The 20719-nt window shown below is 44.1% G+C and overlaps 1 protein-coding gene across 1 annotated transcript; it reads right to left on the bottom strand.

Annotated features, from left to right (window-relative positions):
- Positions 1–194: 194 nt before the first annotated feature.
- Positions 195–19677, bottom strand: LOC130106400 (inter-alpha-trypsin inhibitor heavy chain H3-like). The gene is made up of 14 exons (XM_056272499.1): positions 19585–19677; positions 18589–18752; positions 3617–3721; positions 3376–3538; positions 3187–3297; positions 2957–3085; positions 2722–2838; positions 2290–2458; positions 2103–2213; positions 1625–1806; positions 1350–1529; positions 991–1118; positions 750–922; positions 195–260 (listed from the first exon to the last, which is right to left on the bottom strand). The coding sequence occupies exons 1-14, from the start codon at positions 19663–19665 to the stop codon at positions 208–210; spliced, it is 1866 nt and encodes a 621-aa protein (XP_056128474.1). The 5' UTR covers positions 19666–19677; the 3' UTR covers positions 195–207.
- Between the last annotated feature and the right edge of the window lie 1042 nt (positions 19678–20719).

Below are 20719 nucleotides of genomic sequence, written 5' to 3'. Positions count from 1 at the left end.
TTTGAGTAGATGGAAAAGAGATGTGTATCATCTCAAAATCTAATAGACAACTGATGTACAAAACTTAATACACGCTTTACATTATTAATTTTTGGATAAGCTGTTTCACTCAGATGTGCATCAGTACAGAAGAATATATCTATCGGTACTTCCCTTTCATTGCAACTTTAAATTCACTGCAATAGTTTGAGTACATTAACTGTTAGATCACCATTTTATACCTGCAATTGGATTCCCGGATGAAGGAAGCAAACTCATTACTGATTAAAAAAGAAAGAGAAAGGTGTTATTCACTGTACACAGTGGGCAGCAAGTCCAAGACCACAACAGTGAAAATCTGTGATTTTCTTTTATTTAAACCTTGAAACAAAGCAATGTTAAAATGAAGGAATATTTAAGATTTTGCATTAATTGTGGACAAAAGGAAACATACTGAAGTTCATGTCAATTCAAGTTTTTACTCAAAATGTTTGCTGATAATATATTTTGTAATGAAATATACTGTACAGTAATTAATTAAAACTATTTCACAAGTGATCAATTTTATTGGATGTTTGGGTTAACCTATATGATGCAGTTGATGCAAAGCTTCATTAATACATTAGTGCATAACTTTTCATATTGCTGCTGTCATTGTCACTTTGTTTATTTTGCTGCAAAAAATTTACCTTGCTCTTTTATTAAAGGTCAGATGTTTGCACACTTTCATTTCCTACGTTTGTAAGATACTAAAACTTCTCAGTTCTCACCTGGAGGTCTGGGTTTCTCTCCTCCCTCTTTGGGTTTGTCGGCAACTTCTACTTCATCTTCCTGTGGCTTCGTGACGACCATAGAGGTGAGGGAGGTGACAAACTGGTATTTCAGGGATAGTTCGAGAGCTTCTTGCCTTTCATCCTCTTTCTCCTGTCCTTTAAGAAGCACTCTGAGACAGAAAGATGTCCTCAATGTCCAACAAAAAAAGCAGAATGTCATATCACTCAATAAACTTACTGCCTTTCCAGAATTTGCTTCACTGTAAGGTAGGCCCACAGTCTCGGCATGAAATCCTCATTCTCAGGTGTGACATCACTGGGGTCTTTTGCCATTACAGTTTCCTGATACGTCACGTTATTGCCTTTCTGCTCAGAAATAAAAACACTAGTGGGCATTTTCATCAGGAATCCTGTCATCACCCCTTTCATCAATAACTTTCTCAGAAAACAAAGTGACCATTATACCAAACTCTTAAACAATTGATCATCAATGATCCTAATACACAATATAATGACCTTGGTTGAGACTGCCGAGATAAAACAGCCCACTCAATCCCTACCAATTCAAGATATTGTAAAGCACCATGATGCTCTTACTGATACTGCAATGACTTCAGTGGTGAAACTCTCCACACTGTTGTCTGTGATTTGTCCTGATACCACAATCTCAGAGCCATTGAAGTACAGGCTAAAGCTGGTCTTGGTAAGGTTTGTCCCTCCTGTGTATTTAAGTTGAATATCAGTGAGGAGAGGGACGGCAACTTCTTCATAGAAGCCCTACAATACACACAGAAATAAAGGGTTTAAATGCATTGAAACACAGAACAGATAAGCACTGAGGATGAATTCACAGCTGATTCTCTGTCGTTCACCCGCAGCTGTAGATCAGCGTCCGAATCTTCATAAATCCTGCGAGCAACTCCACCATTTTCCAATGACATCTTTGTCAGGAAGTCAAAGTTGACATCATATCCAAAACCAAGACAATATAGGGGAAACTTTAGACCAATTGCCTCTTTCACATTGGCCATTATCCTCTCTATGTTAGTTTCACCTGTTTTAGAAGAAAATAAGTCGAAAAATAAGACTACCTACAATACATACTTGAAAATCATGACATTTTTTGAGTGATCAGAAAGCAATGAAATCATCGGACAATTTCATATTTCTTATTCTTTTCTCTTAATACAGACAAAGAAAATAACCAAATTTGGTCATGATAATAATCTACTGTTCCTAACTGCACTTTTAATTAGGTCTTAAACCTTTTATTAACAGGTCTTCTAATTACACTGAGTGAACTATGCTAGGATAAAACACATTAGCTTGTGTTTGTCAGTGAATCTGTGCCTGAAGTGGGATCTCCATCAGTCAGCAGGATCAGGATGGAGGCGGTTCCTTCTCGTGGATGTCGATTGATCAAGTCCACTCCTGCTAGAACTGCAGAGTTAATGTCTGTGGCTAAAGGAAGAACAAACATATTTGTGTCATATTGAGGTACAGCTTTCTTACTCCCCATTTAGAGTTAGGAACTCACCTCCTCTATCGCTGATCTTCTTCACAAAAGATTTTGCAGTCTCCAGGTTTTCCTCGGTAGCTTTCAGGAGTTCATTCTTCCATGTTTTAACTTCACTGTCAAAAGTGATCAATCCAAAGTGGTCGTCCTCATCAAGATCACCTAAAATCTTTAGCAGTGCCAAACGAGTCTAAAGAAAAACACTTCTGTCAGAACATCTGAAAGTAATTTTTTCTCCATTACAACTCCATTCTCATTTACCAGATATGGGCGGTTTTTTGTTTTTACTCATTTAAAGTAAGCAAATCCACAGTGTTTTCAATACATAAATCCCTGTTATTTTAACATATAAATGCACAATGCTGTAAGATCCTTCAAAAAAATATTATTCAGTGGTTTTACCATCAACTATTTCATAGCTTGTTATCTTTTAGGTTAAACATTGACATTTACCTGTTGTATTTTTCTACCGTACATAGAACCGCTCCGGTCAATGATAAAAACCACATTTTTGGGAATGCGTGGAACATCAGAGGGTGCAAAGTAGTGGACAAAATAGCCATTTGACACCTGAGGGAAAACAAAAGTACATTCTGAATATCATTCATGTCTTTGTACACAGTCAGTGTTTTAAAATCCTTTGGCAAATTTCTTTTGCTCTTGTAAAGTATGTTATTGAAAAATGTACCATGACTTCTCCTGTATGATTTGATCTTTCTACATCGTATGTTATAAGCAGGTCACCATTCAGTCCATTTTCTCCACAGCTTTTACACTTGGTCTGTTGATCTCGAGTGGGGTAGAAGGTCACCCATGCCTGAAATGATCAGTTTGCTCATCTGGTAACTTAGTTTGAAGTGTAATAGCATAATGAGAACATTTAAGCGAAGTGTTTTACCACTCATTTTAAGCTCTTACGTCTTTGTCTGCTCTGGTGGTTTTGATGGCATTGGCCAGATCATCTGTGCTCAAATCTCCTTTCACCTCCAAGAAGGAAATTCCTGGTTTCTCTTGTATGTGAACATCAATCTAAAGTGAGTAAAAGAAATATGATCTTTCTATCCAGCTTAATTGATGATCTATTTTCCTCTTTGTTTCTTCTCCTACCTTGAAGTCTGCCACCGGCTGCATCGGTTGGGCATTGATGAGTAGCTCATATTTGCCAAGGCGGCGCTTCAGCAGTTCTTCGTAGGTCAACTCAAAAGTCACTTTACTAAAAGCAGCCACCGTCACTGAAGTTTTAAAGTCTTCTAAAGTCCTTCCAACAGATCTGAAATAGAAATGAATCCCAGCATAAACATGCTATAAAAACACATTTAATTGATCTATTATTTTTTATGTCCAGTACTTGATCAGTCCAGCACTTTCTCCTCTAGATACTGCTCGACTGTACTGTTGCTGAGCTTCCTGCTTTTCCTTCACAACACCATCATATATCTTCCCCTCTATGGTCCTATGGAGAAAATGACAATTACATCCTCTTAATATGTGTATCTCAGACATATTGCATAAAAGAATTTATAAATCTTCAGTTAAGACTTTATTTCGATAGTCCACTTTAGACATTCTATAAGCAGGGCCGGCCCGAGGCATAAGCGAACTAAGCGGCTGCTTGGGGCCCCTTGGCCACCAGGGGGCCCCCCAATCGAGTCGGAAAATCGAAAAAATCTTTTTTTAGATGACTTAAACAAGTGACATAAATGAATGAATTAATATGAATGAATGAATGAATAATTAAAGACAAGAAAATTCAGATTTCATGATCAATATACCTCCCTACAACTGCTGCTGTGTCTGCCAGCGTTTAAAGGAGAACTCCGGCGCAAAATGAACCTTTGGTCTAATTACACATTGTTACCTAGTCAACCGTTATCTGAGATTTGTTTTCATGATTATCGAATGTAAATAGTTTTATCTCTAAAAACAGTTTAGCCTATAAAGCTAGTATAACGCTAGTATATTGGGCATAGATCAATGACAAATAAAAATCGCTTGTTAATACCACTAAAAAGGCTCAAAATAGCCCCACACTAACACGGTAGCATAATGAGGGTCCCTACCTTCAAACCGAAGCATTGAGAACTTTGTCAGTGTCCAGACAGTTTAATAAGAAGATATTTAATACATACAGTCAACTTCGCGTATACAGGCAGGAGCCATCTTTGAAATACAGTCTCTACCAGTCAATCTACGAACGCCGATCCAAGCCTGCTGTTCGCGCTCACCTTATCACAACTTATAGCTCGTTCACATCTCACCAGCGCACTTGGATCGGCGTTCGTAGATCGACTGGTAAAGGCTGTATTTCAAAGATGGCTCCTGCCTGTATACGCGAAGTTGACTGTATGTTTAAAATATCTTCTTATTAAACTGTCTGGACACTGACAAAGTTCTCAATGTTTCGGTTTGAAGGTAGGGACCCTCATTATGCTACCGTGTTAGTGTGGGGCTATTTTGAGCCTTGTTAGTGGTATTAACAAGCGATTTTTATTTGTCATTGATCTATGCCCAATATACTAGCGTTATACTAGCTTTATAGGCTAAACTGTTTTTAGAGATAAAACTATTTACATTCGATAATCATGAAAACAAATCTCAGATAACGGTTGACTAGGTAACAATGTGTAATTAGACAAAAGGTTTATTTTGCGCCGGAGTTCTCCTTTAAGTCAGGCGCATAATCTAGACACCTCGCGCGTGCATAGACAATTCGTGCGCAACTGCGCATAGTCGCGGTAATGTTAAAGGAGAACTCCGGTCAATTTTAACATTGAGCTCATTTTTTGTACATTTGGAGTGCTGTCAGTACAGACAAAAACGACCAAAATCGGTGTTGCCTACACCGTGTTATCCTCTTTTTAAAATTCGCACCCTGTTGACTTCAATGGGGCAAGTTCTAAACCTGCTTTTAGCCTCTTAACAACCTTAATGTGTCATTACAAGTGCACAGCCATGTGAGTGGTGTTATTAAGAGTGGCCGTGTATTTACTTCCTGTTTTCATTCGAAGTCCACAGTAGTCAATTGTCGAGTTCGCGCGCGCGATCATTGGTAACTATTATAACGTCTCTGGTTACTCGCGTAACCGTAGTTCCCTGAGAGGAGGGAACGAGACATTACGTATGGGGAAATCCATTTTCCTCGAATCATGAAGTCTGATAGAATAACTCTTTTGCTTGCAAATAGCCAATGGCAGTCCCGCCATCACCTGATTGGCTGACACTGCTCAATATAGGTGACGGCGGGCGCCAAAAACCTCAGAATCTTAGCTGAACGAGAGTAAGGAACTATGAGCCCTTCCCACACGGCAGGTTACGTAATGTCTCGTTCCCTCCTCTCAGGGAACTACGGTTACGCGAGTAACCAGAGACGTTCCCTTATCGAGTCGGTCTCTCGACATTACGTATGGGGAGCAATAAAACCCCCGCCGCGTGGGAAAAACCCCGCCCAGCTAGAACGAGCTGAAGATAGCACAAGCGCTAATCCCTATACAGCTCAGGAACCGCCACCGGACCTGGTCGAAACCACCTCTTGGCACCGAGCCAAGTCGGCAACAGCACCAACGTGGCCCCTCCCACACAGTTAAGCAACACTGAACTGAATGAGTGGGGAATTGCAGCAATGTGATTGGTGCTTAGGAATACACTGCCGGCTTATGAATGCGGGCATAATAATAAGGACACAACATTGAGAACAGATAGCTTATATTGCTATAACTCACGCTTAGTCGGAACCGCGGCTAGAGTGTGCGCCATTAGGGGCATGTCTAGCCTAGTCCAATGACAGCTCAGCTTTCTCTCCATGTACTGACAGTACGTGCGGTGTGAATGAAGGAATATTCAAGTTATAGAATCTCGCAAACGTATTACGCGACGACCAGCCTGCCGCGAAGCAAATGTCCTGGATAGACATACCTCTCGCCCACGCCCATGATGACGCCAAACTCCTAGTAGAGTGGGCGTGCACTCCTATAGGGCAAACAGCTCCCCGAGAAGTATAAGCCAGTCGCACAGCCTCCACTATCCAGTGTGATAGCCTCTGTTTCGACAGCGCGCCGCCTTTCTTGGCACCCGCGAAGCAGACGAAGAGCTGCTCTGAAGTTCGAAAATGGCTAGTTCTGTTCACATAAGCACGCAGGGCACGCACGGGGCACAAAGCGTCCTTCTGAGACTCTGAAATACTGACCCCATCGGGGCAAAATGCTGGAATTGTAATCACCTGGGCTCTGAATGGAGTTGAGAGCACTTTAGGCGAGTATCCGCGCTTGGGTAAAAGTCTGACCATGCAATCTTCCGGTCCAAACTGCATACATGCACTGTTCACTGACAGAGCCTGTAAGTCCCCCACCCGCTTACCGCAGGCTAGCGCGAGCAAAAGCGCCGTCTTGAATGAGAGAACTTTGATGTCACTTGACTCAGCTGGTTCGAAAGGCGGGTCAGACAGCGCACTAAGCACTAACGACAGGTCCCACACCGGCATCTGATGAAGGCGGGGGGGGAAAAGCCGCCCCGCTCCCCGGAGGAAACCTGTTATCAAAGGGTGTTTCCCCACTGAATGGCCATCCACATTACGACAAGCAGCAATAGCGGCCACGTAAACTTTCAGCGTAGATGGCGAACTGCCAGCATCCAGACGTTCCTGTAGGAAGGTCAAAATAATGGCGATATCGCAATTCCTGGGGTCCTCCTCTTTGTCAACACACCAGTTAGCAAACACCCTCCACTTTAGAGCGTATAAGCGTCTCGTTGAAGGGGCTATAGCCTCTGCTATTGTCTGTAGCACCCGCTGTGATACTCCGTGCTGATCTGCCACACGTGCAGGTCCCACAGCTCCGGGTTGGGGTGCCATATGGTCCCCCTCGCCTGAGATAGGAGGTCTCTTCTCGGCGGTATCCGCCACGGGGGAAAAAGCGCCATGTTCACTAGCTCCGGGAACCACGGCTGGTTGGGCCATTTCGGCGCTACCAGAACCAACGCACATCTCTCCTCCCTGATCTTTTGCAGCACCAGCGGCATTAACTTGATCGGAGGAAAAGCATACTTCCGCCCCTTCGGCCAGCGGCTCGACAGTGCGTCTCCCTTTAGAGGGGCCGTCGTCAATGCAAAGAACAGCGGGCAGTGGGTGTTCTCCTGCGATGCGAAGAGATCGATTTCCGCTTTGCCAAACAGATTCCAGATCATGTTTACTGTCTGCGGATGAAGCCTCCACTCTCCGTGCACAATGCCGTCCCTGGACAGCATGTCCGCGCCGCAATTCAAACTGCCCGGCACATGTACTGCTCGAATCGACAGTAGTACTTTGTCCGTCCATAATAATAGCCGCCTCGCTAGCCCCTGCAGGGATCGCGAACGTAAACCTCCCTGGCGATTTATGTACGCCACCACTGCCGTGTTGTCCGTTCTGATGAGAACATGACGGTCTTTCACAAATGGGAGGAACCCACGCAGCGCTAGATGAACCGCTTCCATCTCCAAGCAGTTTATATGCCAGCGCGTCCGATCTCCTGTCCACGTACCGAATGCCGGTCTGCCATCGCAGAGGGCTCCCCAGCCTGACAGCGACGCATCCGTAGTGACCACTACGCGTCTGACCACTCTGCCCAAAGCAGCTCCCTGCTCGAACATGGTCGTGCCGAACCACGGTGCTAGAGTCTCCAGACATGAACGCGTTATAACAAGGCGTTCCGTTCCCGCTCTCCATGCCCGCGGCTGTACGCGCCCCTGTAACCAGTGCTGAAGCGGTCTCATGTGTAATAAGCCCAGTCTGCAGACGGAGGCTGCAGCTGCCATTAGACCGAGTAGCCTCTGAAACGTCTTTAAGGGGATGGCTCTGCCTTGAACGAATAGGGCTAACACTCTCTGAATCGACTGAATTCTCGCCTCTGATAGCTTCGCGATCATAGTGCGCGAGTCCAGCACCATACCGAGGAATGTGATGGACTGGCACGGTTGAAGCGCGCTCTTCTGCATGTTCACAGACAGTCCCAAATCCATCAGGTGAGCGAGGAGTCTGTGTCTGTGTTCCACAAGGACACTCCTCGAACGCGCGATGACTAACCAGTCGTCGAGATAGTTCAGAATGCGCATTCCACTGAGCTTCAGGGGAGCAAGCGCTGCATTCATGCACATTGTAAACACACGGGGTGCCAGGGCCAGCCCGAAAGGCAGCACTTTGAACTGGTATGCCACGCCCTCGAAAGCAAACCGAAGGAAGCGCCTGTGATGTGGGGCTATCTGAATATGGAAGTATGCATCCTTTAGATCCACTGCAAGGAAGTAATCGTCGGGCTGAATGTGCGCGAGGATCTGCTTCACTTTTAACATTTTGAACGCGCGTTTCGCGAGCGCTTTGTTCAGTAATCTCAGATCCAAAATAGGGCGCATACCTCCGTCCTTCTTCGGTACAAGAAAATAACGGCTGTAGAAACCGGAGTTTTTCCGCTCTTCGGGAACTATCTCTACTGCTTGTTTGGCCAGGAGAGAGGAGATTTCTTCCCGAAGTAACGGGGCGCTCTGTTCTGACACCTCTGTCACAATCACACCGCCGAAGCGGGGTGGTCTGCGAGCGAATTGGAGCGTATAGCCGCGTTTTATCGTGTTTAACACCCACATTGAAGCCGTCGGTAGTGTTGACCACGTACTCAGGTGACTCGATAGGGGGGGCTTTAATGAATGCTGCGGCGGGGGCTGGGCGCCAGCCACCGGGGAAGCATTGGCCGCTATATTGAGGGCAGATGGCTCGTCCGCGGCTCTTTGCACGGGGACATAAATAACCACCTTCTCGGGTTTCCCCGAGCTTCCGCTCTGCGAAACGTCTCCCGGGGGAGAGGTTTCGCTTATGGAACGGGTAATAGTGTTGGGAGGAAGAAAGCTCTTTTGCCGAGATATGTAATGCATTTTGTTTATTGAAACAGAACACAGCGGTTTCAAAATCAACACATTCTCATCGAACTCTGGGCGGGAACACGCCCTCTTTGCAGCGGGTCCGACGAACACGTCCCGCGCTCTCTCCTCCCCGACACACGCATCAGGAATGCCGCTCCTTTTTGCCCGCCGGGCGTCCTTGGCTACTAGAGGCCGGCTTCGCACCGAAGCGGGGCTGCTTCCTGAACTGCCTCTGGCGGAAGGGGGGCTCTGGCTCGCGACGTTCTGCCGCGCTCGGGGGCGCCAGATGAGCCGCGATAGCATCCTCGACGGGAGGCAACCGAGCGTACCCCAATTTCTCAGCTCCTTCCACTGTAGTCAGCAGCTGGGTACCTTGTGCATGGGCTCGGGCTGAGTAAGGGGAGCGCCATGATCTGGTGAGCTCCTCGTGGACCTCAGAGAAAAAGGGGGCGGGTCTCCGCGGAGCTTCAGCTTGACGGCCCGCGCCGAGGAAGGAACCGTCCATCCATCTTTTCGACGGCAGCTCCTTGGGCGCCGTCCACTCCAGCTCCATATCTGCCACAGCCTCTGAGAGAATGGCCATGAGCTCCGCATCCAAGGAGGCGGGGGCGCCTTCAGACGGAGACTCGGACCACGCTCCTGGGTCGGAAGCATTGGTGGACATGGCGTCGTCATCGTCGTATCCAAACGAGACCATTTCCCGCGCTTCCTGAGGAGGGCGGTAAGAGGCCTCAGAGTAGGTCACGGGCTCTGCCACGTGAGGATGGCGTGGGCCTTGGGCCGACGACAGCGCCTCAACAGGACCCGCGGACGGAAATCTCTGCTGTCTCCCGGTCCGCGGCTCGACGGCGGCAGACTGGGGAGAGGCAGGAGAAGCAAGGTCGTCGTTTCGTGTAACGGCCAGCCTTGCACGAAGGATCTTGATGGGAAGCTCCTCACAGGCGGGACATCCCGATCCCTCAAGTGCCGCCTCCGCGTGGTCCCGACCCAGGCACAGCACACAAAGTTTGTGTGCATCCGGGAATTCGATGGGTCCACCACACATGCGACACAGAGACATTGTAGAATCCACCGGAACGCGAGAGGGGATAAAAACGTCTCTGGTTACTCACGTAACCGTAGTTCCCTGAGAGGAGGGAACGAGACATTACGTATGGGGAAATCCATTTTCCTCGAATCATGAAGTCTGATAGAATAACTCTTTTGCTTGCAAATAGCCAATGGCGGTCCCGCTATCACCTGATTGGCTGACACTGCTCAATCTAGGTGACGGCGGGCGCCAAAAACCTCAGAATCTTAGCTGAACGAGAGTAAGGAGACTGAGAGTCCCTCCCACACGGCAGGTTACGTAATGTCTCGTTCCCTCCTCTCAGGGAACTACGGTTACGTGAGTAACCAGAGACGTTCCCTTATCGAGTTGGTCTCTCGACATTACGTATGGGGAACAATAAAACCCCCGCCGCGTGGGAGAAACCCCGCCCAGCTCTCAGGAACAGACACCGGACCTGGTTGAAACATCTATTGGCACAGAGCCAACTCGGCATCTGCACCAACGAAGGCCCCTCCCATCAAGCTAAGCACGCTGAACTGAATGGAGGGAGATTGCAGCAAGTGATTGGTGCTTAGGAAAATACTGCCGGCTATGAATGCGGACATAACAAAGGGCACAATATAGTGAACATGATAGCTATGCTAATAATAACTCGCACTGTGTGACGACTAGTCGAACCGTGGCTAGAGCGCGCGCCATCGGGGCAGTCTAGCCTAGTCCAACGACAGCTCAGCTTTCTCTCCCTGCACTGACAGACATGTGGTGCGAATGAAGGGATATTCAAGTTATAGAATCTCGCGAAGGTATTACGAGACGACCAACCTGCCGCGAAACAAATGTCTTGAATAGACATGCCTTTCGCCCACGCCCATGATGACGCCAAACTCCTAGTGGAGTGGGCGTGCACCCCTATAGGGAAACGGCTTCCCGGGAAGCATAAGCCAGCCAGTGCACAGCCTCCACTTTCCAGTGAGATAGCCTCCGTTTCGACAGCGCGCCGCCTCTTAGCACCCGCGTAGCAGACGAAGAGCTGCTCTGAAGTTCGAAAATGGCTTGTTCTGTTCACATAAGCACGCAGGGCACGCATGGGGCACAAGCGTACTTCTGAGACTCTGAAACACTGACCTCATCCGAGCAAAATGCTGGAATTGCAACCACCTGGGCTCTGATGAATATACGCAGTAGATAATAGCCCCATAATAGCATAGCACCTCAGTTAACAACAAACACATAGCCGTAGCTACAACTGTGAGTAGACGAGTTAGCACAGAATAGCCAGTTGTACTGAAGGAAACGGGGCAACATAACAGCATAGCACATGTACGTAACAGCATCGGTCACTGTAGCGCATCCATGCATGTACATAACGCAGCATAAGTCGCCGTAGCGACAGAACTGCGTAGAGACAGAAACTGAGATGTACAGTTCGATCAGGATGGCTAGCTGCACGGAAACGGGGCAGCATTACAGCATAACACATGGTAAATTGCACATCCGTGTACGTACATACATTCAGAAACTGTGAGTATGCACAGTAGATTAAGATAGCTAGTTTTGCACTGAAAGAAACAGAGCAACAAAATAGCAACACGCGTCCTTATACGTACATAAGTGCAGTGTAGTCGCTGTAGCGACAAACTGAATATGCAGTTAGATAGGATAGCTGGTTGTTGCACTGAATGATAGAGGGCAACATAACAGCATAACACATCAGTGTGCACATTTTAAACATCTGTGTGTATAATGCAGCTCAAGTTGCTGAAGCGACCGAAACTGCATGAATATGCGTACACAATGGTCCATTACATTGAAGGGCAGCATAACGCTTCAATATCTACACAGATGCAATGCAAGTCGCCGTAGCGACGACTGAGACTATGCACAAGCATAGTTACATTTTTGTGTACAAAAAACACAGCGTCAGTGGCATAGCGACATCGACTGTGAATGCGTAGTTAATCGGAATAGCCGGTTGCACTGAGGATACAGGGCAACATATAACGGCATAAATCATAGACACATATCAATGTACAAAACACAGCGTCCGTGGCATCGCGCAACAACTGTGACTACACAGTAAAAGAGTAGCCAGTTGCACTGAAGGGTACAGGGCAATATATAGCGGCGTAATAGTTACACATATCAGTGCGTTGTGTGTACACAGCGTCAGTTGCATCGTACAACAATTGTGAATACGTAGTGATCAGAATAGCCATTTGCACTGAAGGATAGGGCAAAATATGACGGCATAGATCATAACACATATCAGTGTGTAGTGTGCACAAACACAGCGTTAGTTGCATCGCACGACAACTATGAATACGCACTGCGTAGTAATCAGGATAGCCATTTGCACTGAATGACACAGGGCAATATATAATGGCATAAATCCTTACACATAACAGAGTGCGGTGTGCACAAACACAGCGTTAGTTGCATCGCACGACAACTATGAATACGCACTGCGTAGTAATCAGGATAGCCATTTGCACTGAATGACACAGGGCAATATATAATGGCATAAAACATTACACATAACAGAGTGCGGTGTGTACGTAACACAGCGTCAGATGCATCGCGCACGAACTGTGAATACGTAGTAATCAGAATAGCCATTTGCACTGAATGACACAGGGCAATATATAAGGCATAAATCATTACACATATCAGTGTGCAGTGTGTACAGCGTCAGTTGCATCGCACGACAACTATGAATACGTAGTAATCAGAATAGCCATTTGCACTGAATGACACAGGGCAATATATAAGGCATAAATCATAACACATGTCAGTGTGTAGTGTGCACAAACACAGCGTTAGTTGCATCGCACGACAACTATGAATACGCACTGCGTAGTAATCAGGATAGCCATTTGCACTGAATGACACAGGGCAATATATAATGGCATAAAACATTACACATAACAGAGTGCGGTGTGTACGTAACACAGCGTCAGATGCATCGCGCACGAACTGTGAATACGTAGTAATCAGAATAGCCATTTGCACTGAATGACACAGGGCAATATATAAGGCATAAATCATTACACATATCAGTGTGCAGTGTGTACAGCGTCAGTTGCATCGCACGACAACTGTGAATACGTACTGCGTAGTAATCAGAATAGCCATTCCACTGAAGGATACAGGGCAATATACAACGGCAAATTCATATAGTGTGCAGTGTGTACATAAACACAGTGTCAGTTGCATCGCGCAACAACTGTGAATACGTACTGCGTAGTAACCAGAATAGCCATTGCACTGAAGGACACAGGGCAATATATGGCATAAATCATTACACACAACAGTGTGTAGTGAGTACGTAACGCAGCGTCAGTTACATCGCGCAACAACTGTGAATACTTACGGTGTAGTAATCAGAATAGCCATTGCACTGAAGGACACAGGGCAATATATAATGGCATAAATCCTTACACATAACAGTGTGTAGTGAGTACGTAACACAGCGTCAGTTGCATCGCACAACAACTGTGAACACGTACTTGCAGTAATCAGAATATCCATTGCACTGAAGGACACAGGGCAATATATGGCATAAATCCTTACACATAACAGTGTGTAGTGAGTACGTAACACAGCGTCAGTTGCATCGCGCAACAACTGTGAACACGTACTTGCAGTAATCAGAATAGCCATTGCACTAAAGGACACAGGGCAATATATAATGGCATAAATCCTTACACATAACAGTGTGTAGTGAGTACGTAACACAGCGTCAGTTGCATCGCGCAACAACTGTGAACACGTACTTGCAGTAATCAGAATAGCCATTGCACTGAAGGACACAGGGCAATATATAATGGCATAAATCCTTACACATAACAGTGTGGTGTGTACGTAACACAGCATCAGTTGCATCGCGCAACAACTGTGAACACGTACTTGCAGTAATCAGAATAGCCATTGCACTGAAGGACACAGGGCAATATATAATGGCATAAATCCTTACACATAACAGTGTGGTGTGTACGTAACACAGCGTCAGTTGCATCGCGCAACAACTGTGAACACGTACTTGCAGTAATCAGAATAGCCATTGCACTGAAGGACACAGGGCAATATATAATGGCATAAATCCTTACACATAACAGTGTGGTGTGTACGTAACACAGCGTCAGTTGCATCGCGCAACAACTGTGAATACACACTGTGTAGTAATCAGAATCGCCATACAGGGCAACGAATGCTGCGGCGGGGGCTGGGCGCCAGCCACCGGGAAAGCATTGACTGCTATATGAAATGGTATAGCTCGTCCGCGGCATCATGCACGGGGACATAGATAGCCATCTCCTGCGATGCGTCTCCCGTCTATGAGGCGGGTAATAATGTTGGGGAGAGAAGCTCTTTTGCTGAGACATGTAATGTACCTTGTTATTGAAACAGAACACAGCGGTTTCAGAAACAACACATTCTCGTCGAACTCTGGGCGGGAACACGCCCTCTTCGCACCGGTCCGACGAACACGTCCCGCGCTCTTTCCTCCCTGACACGCACATCAGGAGCGCTGTTTTTTTTTTTTTTTTTGCGACTTCCTGAACTGCCTCTCGCTTCAGCTTTACGGCCCGCGCCGAGGCCACCTTTCCGACGGCAGCTCCTTGGGCGCTGTCCACTCCAGCACCATATCTGCCACCGCCTCAGTGAGAATGGCCATAAGCTCCGCATCCAAAGAGGCGAGGGCGCCTTCAGACGGAGACTCGGACCATTGGCGTCGTCATCGTCGTAACCGAACGAGATAATTCCCGTGCTTCCTCAAGAGGGCGGTAAATGGCCTCAAGAGTAACTCACGGGCTTTGCCACGTGAGGATGGCGTGGACCTTGGGCCGACGTCAGCGCCTCAACAGAACCCGCGAATGGAGATCTCTGCCGTCTCCCGGTCCGCGGCTCGAAGGCGGCAGACTGGGGAGAGGCAGGAGACACAAGGTCGTCGCTACGTGTAACGGCCAGCCTTGCACGAAGGATCTGATGGGAAGCTCCTCACAGGCGGGACATCCCGATCCCTCGAGTGCCGCCTCTGCGTGGTCCCGACCCAGGCACAGCACACAAGTTGTGTGCGTCCGGGGATTCAATGGGTCCACCACACGGGCGACAAAGAGACATAATATAATCCACCGGAACGCGAGAGGGGAATTAAAACTCCTTAATATACTCCGCTCTGAATGCGTACATCAACGGTGAAAACAGACTCGAGTGAAGAAAAAAGATTCTGAGGTTTTTGGCGCCCGCCGTCACCTATATTGAGCAGTGTCAGCCAATCAGGTGATAGCGGGACCGCCATTGGCTATTTGCAAGCAAAAGAGTTATTCTATCAGACTTCATGATTCGAGGAAAATGGATTTCCCCATACGTAATGTCGAGAGACCAACTCGATAAGGGAACTCCTAATTTTACTCCGCTCTGAATGCGTAAATCAAACGGTGAAACAGACTCGAGTGAAGAAAAAAGATTCTGAGGTTTTTGGCGCCCGCCGTCACCTATATTGAGCAGTGTCAGCCAATCAGGTGATGGCGGGACTGCCATTGGCTATTTGCAAGCAAAAGAGTTATTCTATCAGACTTCATGATTCGAGGAAAATGGATTTCCCCATACGTAATGTCGAGAGACCGACTCGATAAGGGAACTAATGATCGCGCGCGCGAACTCGACAATTGACTACTGTGGACTTCGAACGAAAACAGGAAGTAAATACAGGTATGTGAGCTGGCTGAATTAACATCATTTTTATTAATATCTTGCACATCTACTGCAGTCAGATTGACCGTGGTCACTCTTAATACCACCACTCACATGGCTGTGCACTTGTAATGACATATTAAGGTTGTTAAGAGGCTAAAAGCAGGTGTAGAACTTGCCCCATTGAAGTCAACAGGGTGCGAATTTTAAAAAGAGGATAACACAGTGTAGGCAACACCGATTTTTGTCGTTTTTGCCTGTACTGACAGCACTCCAAATGTACAAAAAAATGAGCTCAATGTTAAAGCTCCAGTCCGTAACTTTTTTAAGTTAAAAATAATCCAAAATAATTATATTTAAAAAAACTTATTCTGCCAGTGGTCAAAACTATCTGCTTGCCATAGCTAGATTCAAACCGGTTAGCTTGTAATAATGATTTTAATTCCAGTGGTACTGGTGGGTTTCCGCGGGAAATTCGAGCATGTCTTTGCGTCATGACGTCACACCCGTACACATAAAGAAGGAGTTTCGGCTATAGCCGGCTATACTGCGCTTGATGAGATGTTTAGATGTATAGGCTTTTCTCGCAGCACTTTACATAATTAAACTTATGGCATCCAGAAAGATCCAAACAACAATCATCAGTGTAAACTGGAGATTCAGCAGTTATAAAACCCAAAAGACTTCGTACTTCGGATTTAAGGTGGCTAGAGAAAGAGAAAGAAACCGTCTCATGCGAACACAAGGATTTAAACATCGGCGGGGCTTTTGAAAAGTGCGTGAACTCCGTGTTTTGAAGGGGTTCAAAACGGAAGAAGAGACGGCTTTTTTCTGCTGAACAAGTAAGACATTTCAATAGTTCAATCGTGTAACAGTACGTTTTCTTAATTCACACAGTTATGGAGTTTCCTTTGTTGTGCCTTTCTCGTTTTGCTATTATGGAGAATATGAATTCTGAACTACACAGGTAACCATAAAACACATTAAATTTAACATTAGTCACGCAATGCTGATGTTGTTAACATGAATTTGAGAACAAAGTAGGCTATAATTTGCACGGTTGCTGTAAATCGCGTTGATTAAATCTAACGAAGCTTATCATGTCGAATGCTTTTTCCCCCTTAGTTGGTCAGAACAAAAATGGATTTTACTTACTTGTTCAGAAGACATTTTCTTATGAAAATTCTTATGTTGGTCAAACTTTCAAAAAGTGAATCTGTGATTCTGTATGACAGTAGGCTATCCACACAGCGCGGTGACTGACAGCAGCACTCGCCTCAAAGCACTGTGTTCATCCGCGCTGTTTCATGCCGATTTACAACCCACGTAAAGATAATAATTCCGCGAATCACTGCAGTTACAGATTTCGAACAGACAGATGGCGACAAAGAGGAAAAGTTACGGACTGGAGCTTTAAAATTGACCGGAGTTCTCCTTTAAGGCATGTCACAAAAAAGTTTCCCTCTGGTGCCGACAATAGAACGAAGAAAATGACAGAGGAGGAGAAAAAAGAGCAAGATAAAAGTATGTTTGCATGATTATTTACGGTATGTTTTGAGCAGCATTGGACCATTCGTATCTACGGCAAGCCCCGAGGGGAAAAATACATTGCATACACAGATATACAACGAGCGCCAGTACATCATCATTACCGGTGTTATAGTAACAGACTTTGTTGGATTCTGTCATGTACAATCCAACAAAGTCTGTTACAATAATAATAATAAAAAGATTTTGTGGACAGTTACACTGTATTGAGACAGTTGAGAAATAATAATATTTTTTACAGTTTTCAACAATAACTGTCATTGTTCAACCCTGGCTCTTATTATGTTTTTAATTTCTCAGTTGTAATTTTTTTAGCAAATAATTTATTTGATATGTTTTGAGACAGTTTGTTTTAAGAAGTTTCAAAGAGTTAGTAAAAGAGTAAAGTAAAAGTAAAAAAAATATTTAAGTAGGCTATCTATTTTTTATTAAGTATTTATTTTGTATTTATACATAACCTCATTGTATTAATTTATAATGTATCATTATTGCGTGATATTTTGTCAATAATCGTCAAGCACAGGTGACTCCGTGTAGTGGGAGGGGCCCCCAAATCAAATTCTGCTTAGGGCCCCCAAAAGGCTCGGGCCGGCTCTGTCTATAAGTAACTTTGCAACTACATGTCAACTAACTGTCATTAGAGGATTAATAGACTCTCTGCTTAATATCTGCTAACACTTTATTTTGTTGGTCCCTCAACTGACATTCTACTGACTATAAGTAACTTGGCAACTACAAGTCGACTTATAAATTTTTTGTCTTCTTTTTTCTCTCGTTTGGATTATGTGGTCATGATCATTTTGTCCTAGTTGTTAAATTACAGGATATATTAGTAGTTGACATATGACGTGTATGCACATTTTTTATCAACATTAAGATTAAAAGTTGTTTAATGAATCAATGTTTAATGAAAACCCGACCCCTAACACCTAAACATAACCAGTCTACTGACAGTCTATAACTCTAATGAGAGTTAGTTGACAGAAAAGTTACTTAGCTACAATGTCTAAAGTGGACTATCGAAATAAAGTGTAACCAATCATTATTTTGTTGTTGTTCAGCTGCATTAGCAGATATGACCTGAGACCAACATGCTATAAATGGCTTCTTTACCACTTCATCTAACACAACTTATGTTTCCCTACATTCTGAATTTGCTGATGAAGGCATTCTTGGGTATCTTGACCTCAAACTGGATCTCTTGAGATTCATTCACTGTGTTCGCCACACGGCTTGTGATGACGGTTGTGGCGTAGCGACTGGTGACCGTGGAGTTAATGTAGAAGCTGTATATATCCACATTTTGTTTCTGTTGAGACATCAAACAGTACAGTCATATTAAATGATATGTTTATTAACAGTGTTTTTGGATGGTGCCCATTTACTCCTCCTTTTTGCGTGGGATTGTTCAAATATTTACTGCTCGAAAATGGCATGGAGAAAAGGCCTTTGGACTAAAAAACAAATACATTTTGATGACTACATCATTGATCAATAGTTACTCGTTTTAAATGATACACTGCTTTTCATATCTCAGTAAGAATTCTACCAATTTTTTGATCTTTTATGCTCACCAAGGCTGGATTTATTTGATCTAAAATCAGTAATTGTGTGAAAGATTTTTTTCAATTTGAAATAAGTTTTCTATCATATTACATTTTAAAATGTAATTTATTCCTGTGATGCAAAGCTGAATTTTCAGCATCATTACTCCAGTCTTCAGTGTCACATGATCCTTCAGAAATCATTCTAATATGCTGATTCTCTGCTTAAGAAACAATTGTTATTAATTAGCGTTAAAATAGTTGTGCCATTTTTTTTTTTTTTTTTGTGGAAACTGTGATACTTTTTTTTAAAGATTTTGTAAAATTAACAGCTTTAATTTTGAAATAGAAATCTTTTGTAACATTATAAATGTCTATGTTACGTTTGACCAATTTAATAAATAAAAGTATTCCTTTCTTTAAAAAAATCTTACTGACCTCAAATGTTTTAACATTGTAGAACATGTAGAACATATATGAATTAAATCTAATTGGTCTTATTGGTCTTAAATCTAATTCTCAAATACCAAAAATGAATCTCTTTTTTAGAATTTTGACTCGCATCATCTTTATCTTAAACTGAGCGTTGACCCTCACCTTCTTTACAGGCTGTTGTGAACGGGCTGAGATGAGAAAGACGCCCAAGAGAATCAGTCTGAGAGCTGCTCGATCCATCATGACCTGCTCAGAAAGCAGACCTCGAAACACACACTGCCTTTAAACTCCTGTCCACATCATGCGATTGGCTATTATTGACCGGATGAAGAAACCTCCCCCACTATTAGTATCAGTTTAGCGACTGAGACAGATCAGTCGCTACACTGATCTAAATTATATTTAACTTATATTTAAATTATATTTATAGTTAACTGCAACTAATACTGGTTACAGGACACATGAAGACTGATAAGACTGTTTATGACCCAAAGGAATTTAGAGAGAGGTTTGACTCTCACTTAATTCTAATGGAAAATGACAAATAAACCCTTTAAACCTATATATCCTATTTATAACCACTTGAGAAATGTATCAACATGTATTCCATTTTTCCTTCTCATGATTTTCCTAAAGCGCTTTTAGTGCTGCAAGCACTAGCCTATATAAATGTAATGAATTGTCATTATTATTATTATTATTTTATAGGGTTTGGCTAATGTATTAATTCAACCTCTTTAATTAATGCATGGTAAACTAAAATGTGCAGCATGCTTTGTATCTTCACATCATTTTTGTGTATCAAAAAAGCAGTTTCTCATTTCTATGAACAAGTTGCAAATGCTTTGGTACATCCATACAAATGATTATGTACAATTCTCTGCTGTTTCATTATCAATTGCTTATGTCCTGTTGATCAAAATGTATTATAATGGGTCTCTGTTGAATAGTCTCACCCCTCACAACATTTAGGCATTTGTTATAGCATAAGTCTTTACATGCAAAATGGTTGGACAAGCTGTCATATGTACAGTTTTCCCTAAGAAGATTGTCCAATGTTTACATTTCTACTTTTCTTTTTTCTTTTTTCAAGAGATTGGCTTTTGCAGGTAATCCACAGTGTTTTGCTATTTGTACAAATTGTTTTAAGAAATGCACTTACTGTTTTGCAAATGCCGAGGATGATTCGAGAAATGTACCAAAGCGACTGAGAAAAACTGTAATAAATTAATAAATACTGGGCGTTCGCTGGACGAACAGGTTGATTGTGGTATTCTGTGGTATTCCACAGTTAATT

Source organism: Rhinichthys klamathensis, unplaced genomic scaffold (assembly GCF_029890125.1).
Source record: "Rhinichthys klamathensis goyatoka isolate OS25496 unplaced genomic scaffold, OSU_Roscu_1.1 h1tg000339l_1, whole genome shotgun sequence".
In the NCBI taxonomy this organism is placed as follows: Eukaryota; Metazoa; Chordata; class Actinopteri; order Cypriniformes; family Leuciscidae; genus Rhinichthys; species Rhinichthys klamathensis.
Note: the sequence above shows the minus strand (reverse complement) of the source record. Positions and strands in the feature narration are given on the sequence as shown.